Here is a 23,598-nt window from a genome sequence, read left to right as displayed (position 1 = left end):
CCCACATTGATTTGTGCCACAGATTTTTTACTTTGAATGAACATAACTTTTGCCTACAGCAACATTGCGTGTTTTCACAGTGTGTAATATTGCCCATTCCATGATGAAAATGTGCCCTTTGACTACCTCATATAACAGCAGTATTTCAGATATTGTGACACAAGACCACAGGCTTTGTGAAAGAGGTTTCATTTACAGAAGAAACAGATTTACAAGATTGTTTCTATGGCATAAGTGCGTTCAATATCCAACAGCATGACATCAAGTCGATAGTGAATCTCATGATCAAACACTGATCTGCAAATGTATACCAATTATTGACAATACAACAACAAACACACATGCACACACATGGTGAAGTCACAAATAATATTCAGTACATTACATCGTTTCAAACATAATTTCACTGTTACATTTTAGTTTTTTCCCCCGACTCCTCATCCCAGTCTACACTCAGATCATCTTCATCAAAGTTGGAGGAGCTGAACATAGACAGGCCAGAGAAGAGGCCTTTAGAGCCCAGCTCAAAACACTTTCTCTTTTTAGGGTTGACAGCAGAATCTATAGCAGGGTTTTGGCCCTCACTGTTAAATGTCTGGAAGTCTTTGTCTCCACTAACTCTTGCCTCAGTCCTATCCTCTGTAGAGGCTTTAGCTTGCACCCCTGTCCTCTGCTGTATGCTGGTGATAGCTTGTGTCCATGTGTCCTGCTGCCCCGCTTTAAGCTCTATGGACGAGGTAACCTGAGCCCCTGATGTAAGCGTTAGGTTTGTAACTTCCTTGTCCTTTGTAGTTGTGAAGGAGAACCTGGAGAGTTTGGCCAGGGTAGAGGCCGCCACAGTGGGCTTTGGGTGGTCTGGCTGTAGTGGTGGAGGGTCTGTGGAGGTTGTGAATGTAGTTCTGTTCTCACCTGGAGCAATTCTGCTCAGCAACTGCTGCCGTTTCTGCTCTGTCCCATGATCCCCCCCATCACCTCCCTCCGCCGTGGGACCACTGACCTCTGGGTTCAGATCACGTGACACCTCAATGGGAAACTCTTTCTCCTTAGACTGAACCCTCGGCTTCTTGGCAGAACTGCTGCCCTCTGCTGGCTTGTCTTTGTAATTCTGTTTCTCTCTAGCTGAAGAAACGGTGTTATGTTTCTCTCTGTTATGAATCTTTGCTTTGCTAGGTGGACCTCTATTCCCTGTGTGAAAGTCTGAGCTGTCAGTATCTGGACAGAGAGGTTCAGTGTGGGTCATCTTCTCTCTGGGTTTAAATGTGAACCCTGTGAACTTAGAGTGCAGTTCTTCTCCCCCTGACCCCACAGTACCAGAGAGCTCCTGGTCTCCAGACGGGAGGTTACAAGGGACATTGTTCTTTTTTGAGTTGCGTTTCCTCCCTGCTACAGGTGTGCTGTGGGAGGGCAGGGAGTCTGTGGAGAAGGTCTGCTCCACATCTAGATGGTCTATGAGGTCTCTGCTGGTGCTGATGTTGCCTCCTCCCACAGCTTTGTCTCCCTGAAGGGGAACATGAGTCATCGCTCTGAGCCGTTTGTCTCGCAGTTTCTTGGACACCTTCTGTACCACAGAACAGGATCTGTCTTCCGCTGCTGCTGCCGCTGTGCTTTTACTGCTCTCCTTACAGCTCTCTACCACCTCCTCCTCCGCAGTTATACTGGGTGTCTTATCGCACACAGGCGCTCTCCCACTCTCCTTGTGTGCAGCACCGCTGTTGCCCAGCAACGCCACAGCGGGGTGTTTTGGCAGGGTTCGGGCCTGCTTTGAGAAGGAGTTGTGGTTGTGTTGTGTGGATGTTGTGATGGGTGAAGTGATGATTGGCGAGTTGGCATGTCCTCCCCCCACTGGGCCAGCCAGTGAGTGGAACCAGTCCAGTCCGCTCTCTGAGTCTGTGGTGATGTCAGAGTGCCCTGGACCGCTTGTCTGGAATGTAGAACTCTTGTGATGATAACTGCTGCTCAGATCACTGGGCTGCTTTGCAGGCAGAGGAGAACATTTTTCTGTTCCTTTAGGGGAGCCTGGCCCATTATTCTGCAGTCTAAAGAAAACACAATGATTCATACATAAAGGGGGTTGTACTCAGTATTTTCACTGGGCTAGGGTTTAGAGGTAATATGTTGGAGGGGGAGTTGTTATAAGTGAGATTTATTCTGATGGTGTAGAAGACTATAAGTTAGAGAATGCATTATTTATAAGCAATATTTACTTAAGTTGAATCTTCACAAACCTTGTTCTTTAAATTTTCACAAGTATAATGTCTCACCTTGAGAGCCTGTCCATCTCCTTGTAGAGGAGGTGAGGCATCTGGAGACCCTCCAGAACAATTTTACACTGTGTCTGGTACTGCTGACTGGGGTTGTCAGGGAATGACGTGTGAAGAGCATTCACATCTCCCAGGAGAGCGCCCCCCTGAAGCATACACACACACCGCACTGAAACTTTACCTTACATTTTATATTATGTCATGTGTTTCAAGTCATGCTCAAGGCATTACAGTTTACATTCAATGTAACATGTTATAAATTGGGTAGTTTGGGTGTTGGATTCTGATTGGCTGAAAAAGCATTTCAGCTGTGTATGTGTGTGTGTGTGTGTGTGTGTATGAGACAATATACCATGGTTATGATGCAAAAATACTTGTTTACTGTTCTATTTATGTTGGTAACCTGCTTATTATATCAATAAGGAACCTCAGAGGTTTGTGGTATATGTCAAATATACCACGGCTAAGGGCTGTATCCAGGTACTCAGCCTCATGTCGTGCATAAGAACAGCCCGTAGTCGTGATATATTGGCCATTATAAACTGGGTGGTTCGAGCCCCGAATAGTGTTTGGCTGAAAGCCGTGGTATATCAGACCGTATACCATGGGTATGACGAAACATTTATGTTTACTCTTCTAATTACGTTGGTAACCAGTTTATTATAATAGCAATAAGGCATCTTGGGGGTTTGTGGTATACCACATCCCCTTGGGCCTTATTGCTTAAATATACCACATCCCCTTGGGCCTTATTGCTTAAATATACCACATCCCCTTGGGCCTTATTGCTTAAATATACCACATCCCCTTGGGCCTTATTGCTTAAATATACCACATCCCCTTGGGCCTTATTGCTTAAATATACCACCTTATTTCTTATTTCATGTTAGAATGTAACAAAGTGTAGCTTCCTACCTGCATAGAGCACTCCATGACAGAGACAACAACAACAGCATCCTCCACAGTGACAGTGTCTCGAAACATCAACCTGGCATGTGCTGCCAGGATCAAGACAAAGATCATGAGCTTCATGACCACATCATATCAACAACAACTATAGCATAAAGCATTCACATAATAAATATGAGTTTGAACACTTTCAGTAACTACTAAACCAAACCCAAAGGAATTCAGAAGGAAAGACATTAGATGTGTAATGTAAAATGCTGTCCCACCCTCAGCAAGGCGGCTGAGGCTCTCCAGCATGCGGATAGTGGTGCGGGCTGCGTTCCTGCTGTCACTCTGCCTCTGCAGCTGGTAGTAGCGGGACAGGATGGAGTTGGCCTCCTCAGACACGTGCGGCTGCAGCACCTTGATCAGGCAGAAGTAGGCCTTCATCTTCTCCATGCTCCACAAAGAATCCTCCGACTGGCAGGGAGCTCCTGAAGGGCAGATGAAGGTATTTGGTATTTTATTAGGATCCCAATTAGCGGTAGCGATAGTAGCAGCTACTCTTCCTAGGGTCCACAGAAAACATTCAATAATACAGAACATTAATAGACAAGAACCGCTCAAGGACAGAATTACATACATTTAAAACAACACACAATCTCGAAGTCAAACAGGGGAGGTGTTGTGAGGTGTTGCTTTATCTGTTTTTTAAAACCAGGTTTGCTGTTCACTTGATCAATCTTTGATGGAAGGGAGTTCCATGCAATCATGGCTCTATAAATACTGTATGTTTTCTTGAATTTGTTCTGGATTTGGGTACTGTGAAAAGACCCCTGGTGGCATGTCTGCTGGGGTAAGTTTGTGTGTCAGTGCTGTGTGTAAATTGACAATGCAAACCATTTGGAATTTACAACACATCAATGTTTCTTATAAAAACAAGAAGTGATGCAGTCAGTCTCTCCTCTACTTTTAGCCAAGAGAGACTGGCCAAGAGAGACTGGCATGCATATTGATATTAGCCTTCTGATTAAAGTCATGAGCAAGATGCGGGGTTGTATCTATTATTTACCAGACAGAAGAAAACTAACTGAAACAGGATGGGATTACCTAAACTTGTCCAATAAGATTAGTTTTTTGTTGCAAAACATTTTGTCATAATGAATAGGACCCAGGCTTCCGTAACCACAACTCCCTGAGTGATCGTCTTGATAATGACCTAGAGCACTAATTAAACTGGGGAGATGCCAGAGAGACTTTACATCATTGGCATTTTCATTCAACATAGCCCTCTTCCTTATGCAAACACTGTGGGAATGATATTATGCAAATGATCAAATGCTGTTTTCTGGGGAGAGAGATTGTCTTTTCTAATGAAGAGCCCAGTGGAGGTCTCAACTCTAATTTGCAGTGTAGCTTAACCCAGAAATATGATATCCCACTGATTCCTCAGATGACCTATGTAATTGGTGGATATCTCAGGCACTAAGCGCAAGATTATTCCACTCCACTTCTAGAGGACTGGTTTCTTTAATGACTGTTCTGTACTTCAACTGATCATACACTGCTCAAAAAAATTAAGGGAACACTAAAATAACACATCCTAGATCTGAATGAATTAAATATTCTTATTAAATACTTTTTTCTTTACATAGTTGAATGTGCTGACAACAAAATCACACAAAAATGATCAATGGAAATCAAATGTATCAACCCATGAAGGTCTGGATTTGGAGTCACACTCAAAATGAAAGTGGAAAACCACACTACAGGCTGATCCAACTTTGATGGAATGTCCTTAAAACAAGTCAAAATGAGGCCCAGTAGTGTGTGTCGCCTCCATGTGCCTGTATGACCTCCCTACAACGCCTGGGCATGCTCCTGATGAGGTGGCGGATGGTCTCCTGAGGGATCTCCTCCCAGACCTGGACTAAAGCATCCACCAACTCCTGGACAGTCTGTGGTGCAACATGGCGTTGGTGGATGGAGCGAGACATGATGTCCCAGATGTGCTCAATTGGATTCAGGTCTGGGGAACGGGCGGGCCAGTCCATAGCATCAATGCCTTCCTCTTGCAGGAACTGCTGACACACTCCAGCCACATGAGGTCTAGCATTGTCTTGCATTAGGAGGAACCCAGGGCCAACCGCACCAGCATATGGACTCACAAGGGGTCTGAGGATCTCATCTCGGTACCTACTGGCAGTAGGCTACCTCTGGCGAGCACATGGAGGGCTGTGAGGCCCCCCCCAAAAATGCCACCCCACACCATGACTGACCCACAGCCAAACCGGTCATGCCGGAGGATGTTGCAGGCAGCAGAACGTTCTCCACTGCGTCTCCAGACTCTGCCACGTCTGTCACATGTGCTCAGTGTGAACCTGCTTTCATCTGTGAAGAGCACAGGGCGCCTGTGGCGAATTTGCCAATCTTGGTGTTCTCTGGCAAATCCCAAACGTCCTGCACGGTGTTGGGCTGTAAGCACAACCCCCACCTGTGGACGTCGGGCCCTCATACCACCCTCATGGAGTCTGTTTCTGACCATTTGAGCAGACACATGCACATTTGTGGCCAGCTGGAGGTCATTTTGCAGGGCTCTGGCAGTGCTCCTCGTTGAACAAAGGCGGAGGTAGTGGTCCTGCTGCTGGGTTGTTGCACTCCTACGGCCTCCTCCACGTCTCCTGATGTACTGGCATGTCTCCTGGTAGCGCCTCCATGCTCTGGACACTACATTGACAGACACAGCAAACCTTCTTGCCACAGCTCGCATTGATGTTCCATCCTGGATGAGCTGCACTACCTGAGCCACTTGTGTGGGTTGTAGACTCAGTCTCCTGCTACCACTAGAGTGAAAGCACCGCCAGCATTCAAAAGTGACCAAAACATCAGCCTGGAAGCATAGGAACTGAGAAGTGGTCTATGGTCACCACCTGCAGAACCACTCCTTTATTGGGGGTGTCTTGCTAATTGCCTGTTGTCTATTCCATTTGCACAACAGCATGTGAAATGTATTGTCAATCAGTGTTGCTTCCTAAGTGGACAGTTTGATTTCACAGAAGTGTGATTGACTTGAAGTTACATTGTGTTGTTTAAGTGTTCCCTTTATTTTTTTGAGCAGTGTATATATAATATGCCATTTAGCAGATGCTTTTATCCATAGCGACATACAGATTAATTCATGTCATTAATTGACCAGAGTCCTGTTTCTCCAGGGTCTGGACCAGTTTCTATCATTATGAAGCCAAAACGCAGTGTGATCTAAAAACTGGTAGATGTGAACACACTAGCTCTTCAGAGCCTGTTCACTCTCTCTCTCTATAAGGACTCTGTATAAACACCTTTGTTGTGCAGTATGAAGGAGGAGATGATGCGGTCCCACTCAGGGTTCTTGGTGTCCAGTAGGACCAGGACCAGGTCAAAGCGGCTGAGCAGGGGGCTGGCCAGGGCCACGTTGACTGACACAGGCACGTTTGGGTCGTACTGGCCCTTAGGGTTGGTGGCAGCCAAGATGGTGGTCCTGGTGTTCAGTTTACACACCATGCTGGGTGGGACAGAGGGAAATAGACCCCACAAAGTCAATGGAGGAAATAGAAAGATGCTTTATGCATGTCAGTCATTATGACCCTGCTTCAGCCCATAACAGAAGTGAGTGCAAGATAAGATTTTTCCTTACCCTGCCTTGGCCACACTGATGGTTTGCTGCTCCATGGCTTCGTGGATGCTGGTGCGGTCGTGCTCTTTGATGCTGTTGAACTCGTCGATACAACACAGGCCTCCGTCAGACAGCACCAGTGCTCCTGCCTCTAGATGCCACTCCCCGGAGTCCTTCACTGCTGCCACAGTCAACCCTGACACACAACACATATTCCTTTTTTGACTAACATAAGTAGTCATTTCAGTGATTCCTTTAAGCAAAGCGAACTGTTTCAGATGAACCAGCAGAGGGTAGACAGACCTGCGGTAGTGGAGCCGATCCCAGCAGTGAGGACTGACCGGGGAGTGATCTTAGCAGCGTACTTCAGAAACTGAGACTTCCCTGTGCCTGGGTCTCCCACCAGCAGAAGATGAGACTCGCCTAAACCAGAAACGTATTACAAATCTAGAATCAGATATTAACATCGACACCAATAGAGTTGCAGTTTGTGAGGCATGTAAGAGAAATTGGTCCACATTTTGAAACAAGGATACATACCTCTTACTTTCGTTCCAGAAGGATCTATTCTTTGCACCCCACCTGCTAACACCATGGCAACAGCTAACTTAACTACATACATTCCAAACACTTGTGGGCACAGGCTCATGAGAATCTGGTTCCTGCCTTCAGAGAGAACATGGAAGAACACCAATCAAATTCCATACACATTTCATGTCCATATCATCTCATATAGTATTTATCATGTAATAATGACTATTAAATACATTAAAAAGTAGTATCTAAATCTGTATGGCAACAGTTTTAATTATGGGGATTGGGGAAGTATTACAGTCGCGTTATTATGTACCAGTTATAGGGTCATGTTTGTAATTGTCCCAGAACTCCTCAAACTCCTGCTGCATGTCCTCTAGGACCAGAGCTGCCATGGTCTGCTCATTGTTCACTTCAATGAAATTGGCTTTCAACACCAGATCCAATTCACAGCGTGCGTCCTCGTACAGGGGCTTCCATCGCTGACGAACTACTCCATACACTGTAACATCATCACCTGAAAAAATGTCATCACAAATGGTGATATCCTAGAAATTCAGTCCCAACATTCAATGTGATGACACTAATCCCTTAAAAACATTCATGTTCATCTACTGCGGCTTCATCTTGGGTGAAAGACAATCATATGGTATTGTGATGTTATCACACACAACATGACACTACAATGTAATAGCCGTACATCATACAGTATTATGACATCATTGGTAATACATCACAATGTGGAATTCCAAAACTCAGTGATGACACAATCTACCTAACACAATGATGTCACCCTCTGCAAAACAAATTCCCATAATACAATATGGCAATATCCTTTATGTAACAATCCCACTGTGATGTATTTTCCAATACAAATGTCAACTGTGATATCATAGTGACAAATGACATCATAGTGACCAATGTTACCTGATTTACAGCTGTCTACCAGATCATCCTCCAAAATGACCACCATGGAGCGAGGAATACTGCCCACAGACAACCTCTGGGCCTGAGTACACAGAACAGCAGGGAAAGAGGGGCGCAGTTTGATCAAATATAGGCCTACAATTTGTGTTTGCAGATGTTATTCAACAGGGTTAAACAATGTGTAGACTATAATTAAAACAAACAGTACTAGAGCCCCTTAACCCCAAGTCACCTGCTCCTGGATCTTAATTTCCTGGTAGTCCCTGCATGCTGCCGGGGTGGAGCTGGCTGACAGGCAGGTGAACTTGTTGGAGTTACAGAGGTCCTGGTTGGGGCAGCTGGTAGGGGGAACGAAGCTATAGTACTGCTCAAAGTCAGCCTGCAGGGAGAACACGTAACGGCACTTAGAGCACATGTAGTCCCTCTCGTACTCCAGAACCTTGGCCACACTGGTGCGGATGACCGTGCCCGTGACGGACAGGAAGTGACCAGCGTCCCGAGACTTGGGGATGTTCTCCCTGGTGAGCTCAGGACACACAGGAAGACCTGAGGCGTGATGACATACAGCAATGCAGAGGGAGGTTAGGTTTATGGACATCAAACAGACCAAGGAGCACTGGACTAGACATCAAAACAAGGATCAGAACTGACAACACGCTGTACCATCTTTCCTGGAACTCAAACAAAGTTCAGCATTCCTTGTCATGCTCAATATTAACCACCAGATGGGGCTCTCTACCCACTATTGTATTGAAGAGAGATGTATCGCATGCATCTTGCACAAAATAATTGTGTGTGTAATGTGATGTGTAGCCAATTACATAGCCTTACTGTACATCTGTCAAGTAGCCAACAGTATTTTATTGGATAAAAGTAACTAACGCAGAGAACACTAAAAGGGCACGACAAAATCTATTCCCCCTTAGGAGACTGAGAAGATTTGGCCTGGGTCCTCAAATCCTCAATAAGTTCAGCAGCTACACCATTGAGAGCCTTCAGACTGGTTGCATCACCACCTAGTCTGGCAACTGCTCGGTCTTCGACCACAAGGTGCTACAGAGGGTAGTGCGTCACTGTGGGGCCAAGCTTCCTGCCATCCAGGACCTCTATACCAGGCGGTGTCAGAGGAAAGCCCTACAAATTGCCAAAGACTCCAGCCACCCTAGTCATAGACTGTTCTCTCTGCTACCGCATGGCAAGCGGTACCATAGCACCAAGTCTGTCCAAAAGGCTTCTTAACAGCTTCTACCCCCAAGCCATGAGACTCCTGAACAGCTAATCAAATGGCTACCCAGACTATTTGCATTGACCCCCCCATTTTTTTTTTTACACTGCTGCTACTCACTGTTTATTATCTATGCATAGTCACTTAACCTCTACCTACATGTACATATTACCTCAATTATCTCAACTAACCTGTACCCCCGCACATTGACTCTGTACTGGTACCCCCTCTATATAGCCTCGTTTTTGTTATTTTATTGTTGCGGTAATATTTTTTACTTTAGTTTATTTCTTACATTTTTCTTATCGCTTATTTTTCTAAAGAACTGCATTGTTGGTTAAGGGCTTGTAAGTAAGCATTTCACAGTAAGGTCTCCACCTTTTGTATTCGGCGCATGTGACAAATAACATTTGATTTGATTTATGGGAGAAGCCTTCTTTGGTAAAAGGTAGCTTTAGGCCTAAGCAGTGGCCAGTGAGAATCCATAGCAGACTTGAAGTCTTCTTCCCTGATAAATCTGTGGACTCGCAGACACTGTCAGTGTAAAATGTAATCCCATGCACTGATAGAATATAAAAGGAAAATAGGCGTTTATGGATAAAATGCAATACTCCAGCCCACCAATGTTATCATGGATTAATAGGGGCTCCCGAGTGGTGCAGCAGTCTAAGGCACTGCATCTCAGCTCAAAAGGCATCACGACAATCCCTGGTTCGAATCCAAGCTGTATCATATCTGCCATGATTGGGAGTCCCATAGGGCGGCACACAATTGGCCCAGCGCCGTCCAGTTTTGGCAAATGTATGCCGTCATTGTAAATAAGAATGTGTTCTTAATGGACTTCCCTAGTTACACTTTTAAAAAAAATAGAACATACACGACATGGCCAAAAGTATGTAGACATCTTGGTGACCAGTAGGACCAGATGCTCGTTGAACAATAGGCCTGGCTTGCAGTCAGCGTTCATCTCAACAAACCATTTCCTCGCTTTGTGCACGAGGGCATTGTCATGCTGAAACAGGAAAGGGCCTTCCCCAAACTGCTGCCAAGTTGGAAGCACAGAGTCGTCTAGAATGTTATTGTATTCTGTAGCATTAAGATTTCCCTTCATTGGAACTAAGGGGCCTAGACCGAACCATGATAAACAGCCCTAGACCATTATTCCTCCTCCACCCAACTTGACAGTTGGCACAATGCATTGGGGCAGGTAGCGTTCCAGAGAACATTATCACTCCACAGAACATGTTTCCACTGCTCCAGAGTCCAATGGCGGCGAGCTTTACACCACTCCTGCAGACGCTTGGTATTGTGAATGTTGACCTTAGGCTTGTGTGCGGCTGCTCAGCCATGGAAACCCATTTCATGAAGCCTCCGACGAACAGTTATTGTGCTGACGTTGCTTCCAGAGGCAGTTTGGAACTCGGTAGTGAGTGTTTCAACTGAGGACATGATTTATACACGCCATTCGATTCAGCACTTGGCGGTCCCGTTCTGAGCTTGTGTGGCCTACCACTTCGCGGCTGAGCCGTTGTTGCTCCTAGACGTTGCCACGTCACAATAACAGCACTTACAATTGACCGGGGCAGCTCTAGCATGGTAGAAATTTGACGAACTGACTTGTTGAAAAGGTGGCATCCTATGACGGTGCTACATTGAAAGTCATTGAGCTCTTCAGTAAGGCCATTTTACTGCCAATGGAGATTGCATGTCTGTGTGCTTGATTTTATACACCTGTCAGCAATGGGTGTGGCTAAAATAACCGAATTCACTCATTTGAAGGTATGTCCACAAACTTTTGTATATATAGTGTATTGTCCTCTCTCTCCATCTGGCATCTCAAACAACATTGACATTTTCCATCCAAATCTTCAGAGTGGTTTATGTGAAGCACTTTCCATTTTCTCATGAGAGTAGACAACTGAGTTTTAAGATGCAACCCACATACAGCGGTCCTCTCCACAGAGAGACATTCTGAATTTCGAGCGAGCAACCTGTTGAAAGTATTGAAGCATATACTGGTCTGATCTTAAACATGGCCTTGTAGCAGTAACATTCCCCACCAGAACACACACAGCTGCATCACCAAGAGCCCTGCTGCTATTTGCTATGCCTTCTACATTCACGCCATGTCACCAACCAAGGAACAGCATATGAGTCGAGCACATCATCTGGCTATTTATAACACTGCTCTCTGTACTGGTGAGACCCCAGACTGCAGTACGCAATGGCTAAAGTAATTAGATGTGAAGGTTGAGCTACTTTGCAAGGCTGGCAGACAGACAAGGTCAATCATTACAGATGATTCCCATCTGACTATATGTCTGTGCTCTTTTTTTATCATCTGCATATTAAAATCAAATCAGGCCAATCCATGTCAACCCGCTCCAGGTGTTAAACTAATGGTGTCGGTAAAACTGTGGCAGCCTGGCAGATGTCGGAACCCATAGTGCGGCTGAGTTTTGGCAGCCTTTACACAGACAGACCAATTATGATCTTTAGCCCAATTATTGGCAAAAGAACTGATCTGATTGGTTAAAATACCAATCAGTCCAACAACAAAAAAAATCAGAATCGGGCTGTCTGTGTAAACGCAGCCTTATTGCTCGAGACAGTGTACATAAGAAACTAGAGGTCGACCGAATATGATTTCTCAACGCCGATACCGATACTTGGAGGACCAAAAATGCCGATACTGATTAATCGGCTGATATATTTATTTGTAATAATGACAATTACAACAATACTGAATGAACAATTATTTTAACTTAATATAATACATCAATAAAATCAATTTATCCTCAAATAAATAATGAAACACGTTCAATTTGGATTAAATAATGCAAAAACAAAGTGCTGGAGAAGAAAGTAATATGTGCCAATATGCAATATGTGCCATGTAAAATATGTGCCATGTGAAATGTGTGCCATGTAAAAAAGCGAACATTGAAGTTCCTTGCTCAGAACATGAGAACATATGAAAGTTGGTGGTTCCTTTTAACATGAGACTTCAATATTCCAAGGTAAGAGGTTTTAGGTTGTAGTTATTATAGGACTATTTCTCTCTATACCATTTGTATTTCATTAACCTTTGACTATTGGATGTTCTTATAGGCACCATAGTATTGCCAGTGTAACAGTATAGCTTCCGTCCATCTCCTCGCCCCTACCTGGGCTCGAACCAGGAACACATCAACAACAGCCACACTCGAAGCAGCGTTACCCATCGCCCCACAAAAGGCGCGGCCCTTGCAGCGCAAGGGGAATAACTACTCCAAATCTAAAAGCAAGTGACGCTTTGAAACGGTATTAGCGCACACCCAGCTAACTAGCTAGCCATTTCACATTGGTCACACCAGCCATTAGGCTGATAGGCTTGACATCATAAACAGCGCTGTGCTTGCGAAGAGCTGCTGGCAAAACGCACGAAAGTGCTGTTTGAATGAATGATTACGGGCCTGCTGCTGCTCAGTCAGACTGCTCTATCAAATCAGACTTAATAATAACATAATAACACACAGAAATACGAGCCTTTGGTCATTAATATGGTCGAATCCAGAAACTATCATTTCGAAAACAAAACGTTTATTATTTCAGTGAAATACGGAACCGTTCGGTATTTTATCTAAATATTCTTGTTACATTACACAACCTTCAATGTTATGTCATAATTACGTAAAATTCTGAACAAGGCAGTTAACCCACCGTTCCTAGGCCGCCATTGAAAATAAGAATGTGTTCTTAACTGACTTGCCTAGAAAAAAAAAAAAAATCGGAAATCGGCAATTGATTTCAGATTGTTATGAAAACTTGAAATCGGCCATTCCGATTAATCTGTCAACCTCTATAAGAAACCCTCATTGAGTAGCTACAGTTTTTCTGGTCCCCATCTCAGGTAACCATGTGTCATCCCAGGAAGTCACAATACTGGGCCTGCTGAGAGTGATATCTGGAATGGCTTGTTGTTGTTGTTACATCATGCTGAGTCTCCTGTTTCAGTCTCTTACTGCCTACTGTTCTCCTGCATTTCAGGCAGACATTCATCCCAAGTCAACAACCAGACAGATACCTACACGGAGACAATATGTTCATAATGTTCTCATTAAATCCTGCTGGCCAGTGATAGGTATACTGTACTTCCTATTGTGATTATTATCATCATCAAGCTGCATCAAAAGGATGCTAATGTTTTCCACTGGACAAGTGATTCAGCGATCTATGATGAGGAACTCTAATGGCGTCTGTTTCGATTTAAATGACTTCTGTTGCAGAGAGCAGACTGATGAGGTGAGCCTCCAGCAGAACAAGTGAAATGAACAAAAAAATGAACACTTCGGCCAAACCCCTCCAGACACTGCTTTCAATGGAGCTTTTCAAGGATTGCAATTAGACAGGGAGGACAACCACCCGCTAACTCACAAATATACAGTACCTGTCAAAAGTTTGGACACATGTACTCATTCAAGGGTTTTTCTATTTTCTTTATTTTTGACTATTTTCGACATCAAAACTATGAAATAACACATGGTATCATGTAGTAACCAAAAAAGTGTTAAACAAATCTAAATATATTTCACATTTGCGATTCTTCAAAGTAGCCAACCTTTGCCTTGATGACAAACCAGCTTCACATGGAATGCTTTTCCAACAGTCTTGAAGGAGTTCCCACATATACTCAGCACTTGGTGGCTGCTTTTCCTTCACTCTGCGGTCAATCTCAATTGGGTTGAGGTCAGGTGATTGTGGAGACCAGATCATCTGATGCCACACTCCTTCTTGGTCAAACAGCCCTTACACAGCCTGGAGGTGTGTTGGGCCACTGTCCTGATGAAAAACAAATGATAGTCCCACTAAGCGCAAACCAGGTGGGATGGCTGCTGGTTAAGTGTGCCTTGAATTCTAAATAAATCAGACAGTGTCACCAGCAAAGCACCCCCACACAATCACACTTCACAGTGGGAACCACACATGCAGAGATCATCCGTTCACCTACTCTGCGTCTCACAAAGAGACAGCGGTTGGAACCAAAAATCTCAAATTTGGACTCATTAGATTAAAGGAGAGATTTCCACCGGTCTAATGTTCATTGCTCGTGTTTCTTGGCCAAAGCAAGTCTACTTCTTATTGGTGTCACGCCCTGGTCTAAGTATTTTGTGTTTTTCTTCATGTATTGGGTCAGGCCAGTGAGTGGCATGGAGTTTTTGTATTGTGGTGTGTTTTGTCTTGGGGTTTTGGTGTGTATGTATTTGGGATTGTAGCTAGTGGGGTTATCTAGCAAAGTCTATGGCTGTCTGGAGTGGTTCTCAATCAGAGGCAGGTGCTTATCGTTGTCTCTGATTGGGAACCATATTTAGGCAGCCATATTCTTTGAGTTTGTCGTGGGTGATTGTCCTTAGTTCCTGTATTTAGTTGACAAGTATAGGCTGTTTCGGTTTTCATTACGTTTATTGTTTTGTAGTGTTTTGTTGTTTATTTGTATTTATGTTTGTTTTCATTAAACATGGATCGCAATCTACACGCTGCAGTTTGGTTCGACTCTCCTTCACCACACCTAGAAAGCTGTTACAATTGGTGTCCTTTAGAAGTGGTTTCCGTTGCAGCCATTTGACCATGAAGGCCTGATTCACACAGTCTCCTCTGAACAGATGATGTTGAGATGTCTCTTACTTGAACTCCGTGAAGCATTTATTTGGGCTGCAATTTGAGGCTGGTAACTCTAATGAACTTATCCTCTGCAGCAGAGGTAACTCTGGGCCTTCCTTTCCTGTGGCGATCCTCATGAGAGCCAGTTTCATCATAGCGCTTGATGGTTTGTGCGACTGCACTTTGAGAAACTTACAAAGTTCTTCATCTTCCAGGACGGACTGACTGACCTTCATGTCTTAAAGTAATAATGGTTTCTCTTTGCTTATTTGAGCTGTTCTTGCCATAATATGGACATGGTCTTTTACCAAATAAATATAAATAAATACCTTGGAGGGGTGGTATACACAACTGACTGGCTCAAACGCATTAAGGAAATAAATTCAACAAATTAACAAGGCACACCTGTTAATTGTTTGGGAGAATGCAAAGCTGTAATCAAGGCAAAGGCTGGCTACTTTGAAGAATCTCACGGCCTGTTCACCTCGCCATCTTCCAGAATGCGAGGTCAGAATAGGTGCATCAAAGCTGGAACTGAGAGACTGACAAACAGCTTCTATATTAAGGCCATCAGACTGTTAAATAGCTATCACTAACCGACTTCCACCCAGTTATGCATCCCTGCACCATTGAGGCTGCTACCCTATAGACATGGAAACACTGGCCACTTTAATAATGGAACTCTAGTCACTTTAATCATGTTTACATACTGCATTCTATTCTACAGTTTTTTTTATTCAAAGCCACTTCGACATTGTTCAATCTAATATTTATATATTTCTTAATTCCATTCTTCTTGTTCTGTTAGATACTACTGCACTATTGGAGCTTGGAACACAAGCATTTCGCTACACCCACAATAACATCTGCTAAATATGTGTGTGACCAATAAAATTGGATTTGAAATATAAAATATATTTTGATTTGTTAAACACTTTTTTGGTTACTGCATGATTCCATGTGTTATTTCATAGTTTTGATGTATTCACTATTATTCTACAATATAGTAAAAGATAGTAAAAAATAAAGGAAAACCCTTGAATGAGTATGTGTGTCCAAACTTTTGACTGGTACTGTAGATCTCAGATGTACCATAAAGCTACATCAGCAGAGGGCCATAACTATGTACGAGGACAATTCATTCATAGAAGGGAGCAGAAAGAGCTCTCTAGTCTCTCATTATTGACCTCTCTATGCACTTGTCTTCATGTAAATAAAGAGATTGGATAACTAATTAGAAATAATTATAGCAATAACTCCAATTTAATCTATGATAGGCAAGGTGGAACAAATTTACAACATACTGCTTATCTTTTCAGATCTATACAAGTGCCTAGGAGGTTATTCGCATCGATTTGGAAGTGGGTAAGAGCCTCTTACCTGTGATTCGGGCATGCAGGTGGTGTTTGACCTTGTACCACCTTTGCTGTGTAGAGTTCTCTAACACTGTCTTAGCAGCTCGGTGAAGGGTGTTGTCAAAGATGTTGATGACTTCGCTGGGGTAGGCGTTGAAGTAGTCGCCCACCTCCATGTTGGCTTCAAACAGTGTCATGGCGTTGATAACCACCGGGTAGTGGGCATCCTCATCAGGCTCCTGAAGGATCTGCAGGATGTCACTCCTGTGGTGCTCTGTCACATACGCCTCAAACACCTGCCCTATCAGAGCTACCTGTTCTGGGCTTATCAACATCCTGGATCTGGAGGGGTGAATATGGTTTAGCTCATCTATAGTGTCAGGCTTGTAAACCGAAGGTGACATTAATAGTAGTGGTGCATCAGAGAGATTGAAAAACAAAGAATGGCAATTTAGTTGCAGAGGTGAAGTGGTGCTTACACAATTTTTTGATAACTCGGGCTGGTGAAGTTATTAGAGCGTCGGACCATTAACCGACAGGCTGCTGGATCGAATCGTTGACAATGTAAAAATCTGTCGTTCTGCCCCTGAGCAAGGGGGTTACCCTGTTTCCCTGGCACCGAATACGTGGATGTCACTAAGGCTGCCCCCCCCCCCGCACCTCTCAGATTCAGAGGGGTAGGGTTAAATGCGGAAGACACATTTCAGTTGAATGCATTTCTTTTATTAATAATTGCTGCGGTCCACGCGTATGCATCGGATCTGTACTAAGACAAAGATTTACGAGATACATTCGCTTCATATCAGACGCACGCGTATGGACAAGACCTAGTGTGGCCTATTTTGGAGAAACACCTAGCATTTATGGAAAAATGTTTGTCAACACTAAACAACATTTTTACTTTTGTGAATAATAAAAGTATATTGAAGCCAGTCACTAAACAAAGTTGGAAAATAATTGCTCTATGCCATAACGCGATGTCCCAGATCTGGTTGTTTGGCTAAAGTCAACTAGCTAACAGAGAGGCACGTTTGACAACAGCTAAACATGATTCCAAAATCTAAATGTAATCTTCAACGTGTAATATGTTTTAGCAAACAATATAACTTTATACATACCCTATTTTATTGAGTGTTTGAGTTTCTCTACAGCTAGCGATATCAACACAAGTCCCACCGACACACTAAGCACTTTGGTACTTCCCGCTGGATTCATACACTACTTCAACAGGGGGTGTTCAAACTATAATATTACATAAACATCATAGCAATGTCTTAAAATAGTCACCATGAATTAAATACAATGAATTACATAAAATCAACAATAATAGAATGGAAAACACGTGGGTGTCTTTAACAAAATGTGAAAAGGCTTTTATGGAAGGAACCCCCTATCTACTCTCACTTGGTAGTGTCTCGCAAAATAAAGTGCGCAGCCGCAAGGTCTTTAGATTCACATGCCAGAGTAGGGAATGTCTCGAAGGGACTCAGCTAACGTCAAAAGTGACGTCAAAACTTGCATATTGCAGTCACGTCGGAGAATTTAGCATTTTAGATTGTATAACCTTGACCGAATTCTCATAATCTGCTACGCAAATTCCAGTGAGAAAGTCACTTCTGACATTAGCTGCATCCTGTTTAGTCAAAAACCAGTGGTGTAATGTACTTAAATAAATAAAACATTTTTTTGGGGGGGGGGTATCTGTACTTCACTATTAACATTTTTGGCAACTTTTACTACACTACATTCCGAAAAAAAATAATGTACTCTTTATTCCATACACTTTCACTGACATCCAAAAGTACAATATATTTTGACAGGAAAATCTTCAAATTCCCACACTTATCAAGAGAACATCCCTGGTCATCCCAACTGCCTCTGATCTGGTGGACTCACTAAACACATCTTCATTTGTAAATTATGAGTGTTGGAGTATGCTGCTAGCAATATATATATTTTGAAATATATTTTTTACTTTTTATTGTGCCATCTGGTTTGCTTAATATAAGGAAATTGAAATGATTTATACTTTTACTTTTGATACTGAAGTACATTTTATCAATTCTATTTACTTTTAATACTTAGGTATATTTAAAACCAAATACTTTGACTTACTCAAGTAGAATTTTACTGGATTACTTGACTCATTTTCTATTAAGGTATCTTTACTTTCACTCAAGTATGACAATTGAGTACTTTTTCCACCACTGGTCAAAACCGCCACAGCAGGACCAGAGCCATTCAGTGCCCTCTACCGGCTCTGCCCACAGAGGTAAAAGTCATGCATCCCCTGAACACAGTAATACCTGTACATACTATGACCTAAAACATTGTGAAACACAATCTTTTTTTTTCTTCTTTTTTAAAAATCCATAAATATTTTCTGCTGAAGTTGGGATTCTATGGCACATAGTACTGTTTTGTAGAAATCATACATACATTGAGAGGCCCACATAATTGACAGCACACATATGAGTAAATGTCACAATAATCAGTATTTATTAGTTAAGCATACACAGTATAATATAAATATAAAATATGCAATTTATTTTTAAAATTGGTGAGACATCATAATATCTGTGTTGAGACAACCATACAAACAGTTTAGTTCTACCAAAATGTCTTATGCGGCTGTAACAAACTATCATTACAGTGCCATCCTAAAATAAGGTACAGAGAGAGGACAATTTACTGTATACTGTATTTAACAAATGATAGCAGCATATGTACCACTCATTACAAACTGCAAAAAAGAAAAACGTCAAACATACTCATCGGCACTGTACAAACAAGGAACCCATTCACAGTGAAGTAATCAACATAATGCAATGGAGTGGTTGATCATTAAATAATATATATATCTTTTTTTAAAGTCTTTTTCGTTTCGTATGGTTGACATGCTCTCGAGTTGCAAAAATCAGAAGGTGAAGTACTGGGCGAACCATTCCTGGCGCTGGTGGTCGGGGGATCCTACGGGTGACTCCTCTGTCTCAGGAGGGCTACACAGGGGGCACACACCACAACAGCAGCAAACAGTTATACAGGACATTATTGACTAAGAAATCCTTATTGCACCTCAGAGTTGAGAGTAGTTGTATTGTATTTAAACGCTGGGTTTCTATGCTTATGTTCTGTGTTTGAAGTCAGTGTAGTCATTCATCCAGTTCAGAGCATTTTATTGAGGCAGTGTATCTATAGATTTGATTATCTGCTCTCCAGTGTAAATGCTTCCTCGAAAACAATAACATTTCTGTTGCACTAATCAGCCTTTAACCGTGTTAAGTTTGCTCATTTTTAAGAGAGCCTGTGGTTGTATTAACACAACCATTTCCGTTCTACATGATCATCCAACCATGGGGTTTTGTGAGATTGAATTACAACAAGACCATGTAGTTGTTCATCCTTGACTCAGGTCCTTAGGGGATTATGCTCTCTTGGTTATACAATGTGAATGCATCTATTAAACATCCTGAATACCAAATAGTGTTTGTTCTCCTCATACACTGTAGTTTCTGAAAAGCAAATCCAATGATAAGTCCAAGGAAAGAATGTTAGAGGGAAAATGTATTGAAAGACCCCAAACTTTCCTATTGTGGTTTGTTCTATGCAGTCTATCCAAGATGTAACCTATTCAACCTAATGCATTTCACTGGGTTGCTGGCTTGACCATAGCCTTGGCATTGGAAATTCACAATAAACACCAACAAACCTCACTGTATTGTAACGTTACAGCTTTATTCCACATAAAATAACCTTTGCTCTTTGCTTATAGCACTGGATATCCTTCTGGTGTTTGCCTGGCTGACTGTCTGTCTGGATGACTTGCTGACTGACTGACTGGTTGTCTGGTGTTTAGGCCCCTTCCTCAGTTTCTGTCCAGGGGTCTTAACCCGTTGACGGGCACCAGATGCCTCCTATCTAAGAAGGGCTTGACATCCGAGGGTCTGGAGAGCCAAAGGAGAGGAGAGGATGAGTGGGAGGAGAACTCTCAATGAAATGTCAGAACATACAGTAATAATGAGAAGGCCTCTCCTCTCAACAACGACAGTGCACAAAGAGTTCAAGATTAACATCTCTGTGATATATGACTCATAACTTCATATTGCAGTTCATATTTGAGAAACACAAAAGGCAAGGAAATTGCAATATTGGATCTGATAAAGATCTATGTAACTTAAGACACTTTCAAGTTTTAATTTCCTACCATGGCTATTTCCACAGTTGTCAAATAACAACCTCTTAACCTTAAAAGGTTGGATTTTACTGAACAAAAATATAAATGCAACATGTAAAGTGGTGGTCCCATGTTTCATGAGCTGAAATAAAATATCCCCAAAATCTTTACATCCCTGTTAGTGAGTTTTTCTCCTTTTGGATGGATTCTCTTGGCACTGACTGGTGTGGCATATCAAGAAGCTGATTAAACAGCATTATCATTACACAGGTGCACCTTGTGCTAGGAACAATAAAAGGCCACTCTAAAATGTGAAGTTTTGTCACAACACAATACCACAGATGTCTCAAGTTGAGGGAGCGTGCAATTGACATGTTGACTGCAGGAATGTCCACAGAGCTGTTGCCAGAGCATTTAATTGACTTATTCTACTATAAAACACCTCTAACATAGTTTTAGAGGATATGGCAGTACTCCCAACCAGCCTCACAACCGCAGACCACGTATAACCACGCCAGCCCAGGACCTCCACATCTGGCTTTTTCACCTGCGGGATCATCTGAGACCAGCCACCCAGACAGCTGATGAAACTATTGAATATTTCTGTCTGTAAAAAAGCCCTTTTGTTGGGAAAAACAAATTCTGATTGGCTGGGCCTAGCTCCCCAGTGAGTGAGCCTTGCTCCCAAGTGGTTGGGCCTATGCCCTCCCAGGCCCACTCATGGCTGCAACCCTGCCCAGTCATGGGAAATCCATAAATTAGGGCCTAATAAATTAATTTCAATGGATCACTAGTCACTTCGGATCACTAGTCACCTTAAACAATGCCACTTTAATAATGTTAACATATATTACACTACCCATCTCATATGTAAACTCAATAAAAAAAGAAACGTCCCTTTTTCAGGACCGTGTCTTTCAAAGATAATTCGTAAAAATCCAAATACCTTCACAAATCTTCATTGTAAAGGGTTTAAACACTGTTTCCCATGCTTGCTCAATGAACCATAAACAATTAATGAACATGTTCCTGTGGAACGGTCGTTAAGACACGAACAGCTTACAGACGGTAGGCAATTAAGGTCACAGTTATGAAAACCTAGGACACCAAAGAGGCCTATCTACTGACTCAGAAAAACACCAAAAGAAAGATGCCCAGGGTCCCTGCTCATCTGCGTGAATGTGCCTTAGGCATGCTGCAAGGAGGCATGAAGACTGCAGATGTGGCCAAGGCAATAAATTGCAATGTCCGTACTGTGAGATGCCTAAGACAGCGTTATAGGGAGACAGGACGGACAGCTGATTGTACTCGCAGTGGCAGGCCACGTGTTACAACACCTGCACAGGATCGGTACATCCAAACATCACACCCGCGCGACAGTTACAGGATGGCAACAACAACTGTCTGAGTTACACCAGGAACGCACAATCCCTCCATCAGCGCTCAGACTGTCCACAATAGACTGAGAGAGGCTGGACTGAGGGCTTGTAGGCCTGTTGTAAGACAGGTCCTCACCAGACATCACCGGCAACAACGTCGCCTATGGGCACAAGCCCACCGTCGCTGGACCAGAGAATACTGGCAATAAGTGCTATTCTCTGACGAGTCACTGTTTTATCTCACCAGGGGTGACGGTCGGATTTGCGTTTATCGTCGAAGGAATGAGTGTTACACCGAGGCCTGTACTCTGGAGCGGGATTGATTTGGAGGTGGAGGGTCCGTCATGGTCTGGGGCGGTGTGTCACAGCATCATCGGACTGAGCTTGTTGTCATGGCAGGCAATCTCAATGCTGTGTTACAGGGAAGACATCCTCCTCCCTCATGTGGTACCCTTCCTGCAGGCTCATCTTGACATGACCTCCAGCATAACAATGCCACCAGCCATACTGCTCGTTCTGTGCGTGATTTCCTGCAAGACAGGAATGTCAGTGTTCTGCCATGGCAGCTGGTGGCTACACCAGATACTGACTTACTTTTGATTTTGACCCCTGTTTGTTCAGGGACACATTATTCCATTTCTGTTAGTCACATGTCTGTCTCAGTTTTTGAATCTTATGTTCATACAAATATTTTACACATGTAATGTTTGCTGAAAATAAACACAGTTGACAGTGAGGAATTTTTTTTTGCTGAGTTTATATACTGTACCTTATATCATCTATTGAACTTTGCCTATGATGCTCGGCCATCGCTCATCCACATATGTACATATTCTTATTCACCCCTTTAGATTTGTGTGTATTAGGTAGTTGTTGGGAATTGTTAGATCACTTAGATTTTACTGCACTGTCGGAACTAGATGCACAAGCATTTCGCTACACTTGCATTAACATCTGCTAACCATGTGTATGTGACCAATACAATTTGATTAGATTTTGCTTTGATTTCATTATATGAACTGTAAAATTATTGAAATTGTTGAATGTTGCATTTATATTTTTGTTCAGTATATTATCATGACCAGATGATACAAGACAAATTATTAAATACAGTCTGCACTCCTCATTCTGCACTGCACAAACTATACTGCTCTGATTGAGCTAAACATGTCTGAAGTTTTCAATTATCGACAGGTGGCTTCTTCATCCTGTGCAGAACTGTTTATGTTTCTGAAAACTATCCTAAAATATCTCCTCTGCAGTCATTCTCTCCTCGGTCTCAGTAGTCTCCATTGCAGCAAATCTAATGTAATGCTGAATTGAACATGCATTCTGGTCTGTTAATCACCAACTCCCGATCTAGGGAACACCTGGGCTGAGACAGACAGGGCTGACTTCAACAACATCAGAAGCTAAAAGCAGAGAAATAGCATAAGCATGCATACTAGTGTTTTCCATAGAGAAAACTAAATTAGGTATGCAAATGTATATGTACATTGGGGCAAAAAAAGTATTTAGTCAGCCACCAATTGTGCAAGTTCTCCCACTTAAAAAGATGAGAGA

The 23,598-nt window shown here is 42.8% G+C and overlaps 2 protein-coding genes across 12 annotated transcripts in view; both read right to left on the bottom strand.

Moving 5' to 3' along the window:
• Nucleotides 1–88: 88 nt before the first annotated feature.
• On the bottom strand, nt 89–17,748 carry LOC123990729 (DNA helicase MCM9-like). Of its 3 annotated transcripts, none has more exons than XM_046291547.1 (13): nt 17,601–17,748; nt 16,508–16,824; nt 8,495–8,808; nt 8,263–8,344; nt 7,652–7,852; nt 7,342–7,467; nt 7,105–7,224; nt 6,823–6,997; nt 6,488–6,690; nt 3,437–3,643; nt 3,177–3,259; nt 2,262–2,407; nt 89–2,036 (listed from the first exon to the last, which is right to left on the bottom strand). In XM_046291547.1, exons 2-13 carry the CDS (start codon nt 16,815–16,817, stop codon nt 410–412), a joined length of 3,594 nt encoding a protein of 1,197 aa, XP_046147503.1. In that variant the 5' UTR covers nt 16,818–16,824; nt 17,601–17,748; the 3' UTR covers nt 89–409. The 3 variants fall into 3 exon arrangements, with proteins under 3 accessions (XP_046147503.1, XP_046147502.1, XP_046147501.1); XM_046291546.1 differs by lacking the exon at nt 17,601–17,748 and adding an exon at nt 16,962–17,590; XM_046291545.1 differs by lacking the exon at nt 17,601–17,748 and having other exon boundaries at nt 16,508–17,590.
• A 1,210-nt stretch (nt 17,749–18,958) lies between these two features.
• LOC123990727 (protein FAM184A-like) overlaps nt 18,959–23,598 on the bottom strand; it is a 114,465-nt gene continuing 109,825 nt past the window's right edge. For 5 of the 9 annotated variants that reach the window (XM_046291538.1, XM_046291537.1, XM_046291543.1 and 2 more), the window contains one exon: nt 18,959–19,481. In XM_046291538.1, coding sequence (XP_046147494.1) covers nt 19,400–19,481 — 82 coding nt within the window. In that variant the 3' untranslated portion in view covers nt 18,959–19,399. Of the gene's footprint in view, nt 20,427–23,598 lie in introns of all 9 variants that reach the window. The other 4 variants (XM_046291539.1, XM_046291541.1, XM_046291542.1 and 1 more) reach the window with 2 other exon arrangements.

This window comes from Oncorhynchus gorbuscha, linkage group LG12 (assembly GCF_021184085.1).
Source record: "Oncorhynchus gorbuscha isolate QuinsamMale2020 ecotype Even-year linkage group LG12, OgorEven_v1.0, whole genome shotgun sequence".
In the NCBI taxonomy this organism is placed as follows: domain Eukaryota; kingdom Metazoa; phylum Chordata; class Actinopteri; order Salmoniformes; family Salmonidae; genus Oncorhynchus; species Oncorhynchus gorbuscha.
This window is presented reverse-complemented; position numbering and strand designations above follow the sequence as displayed.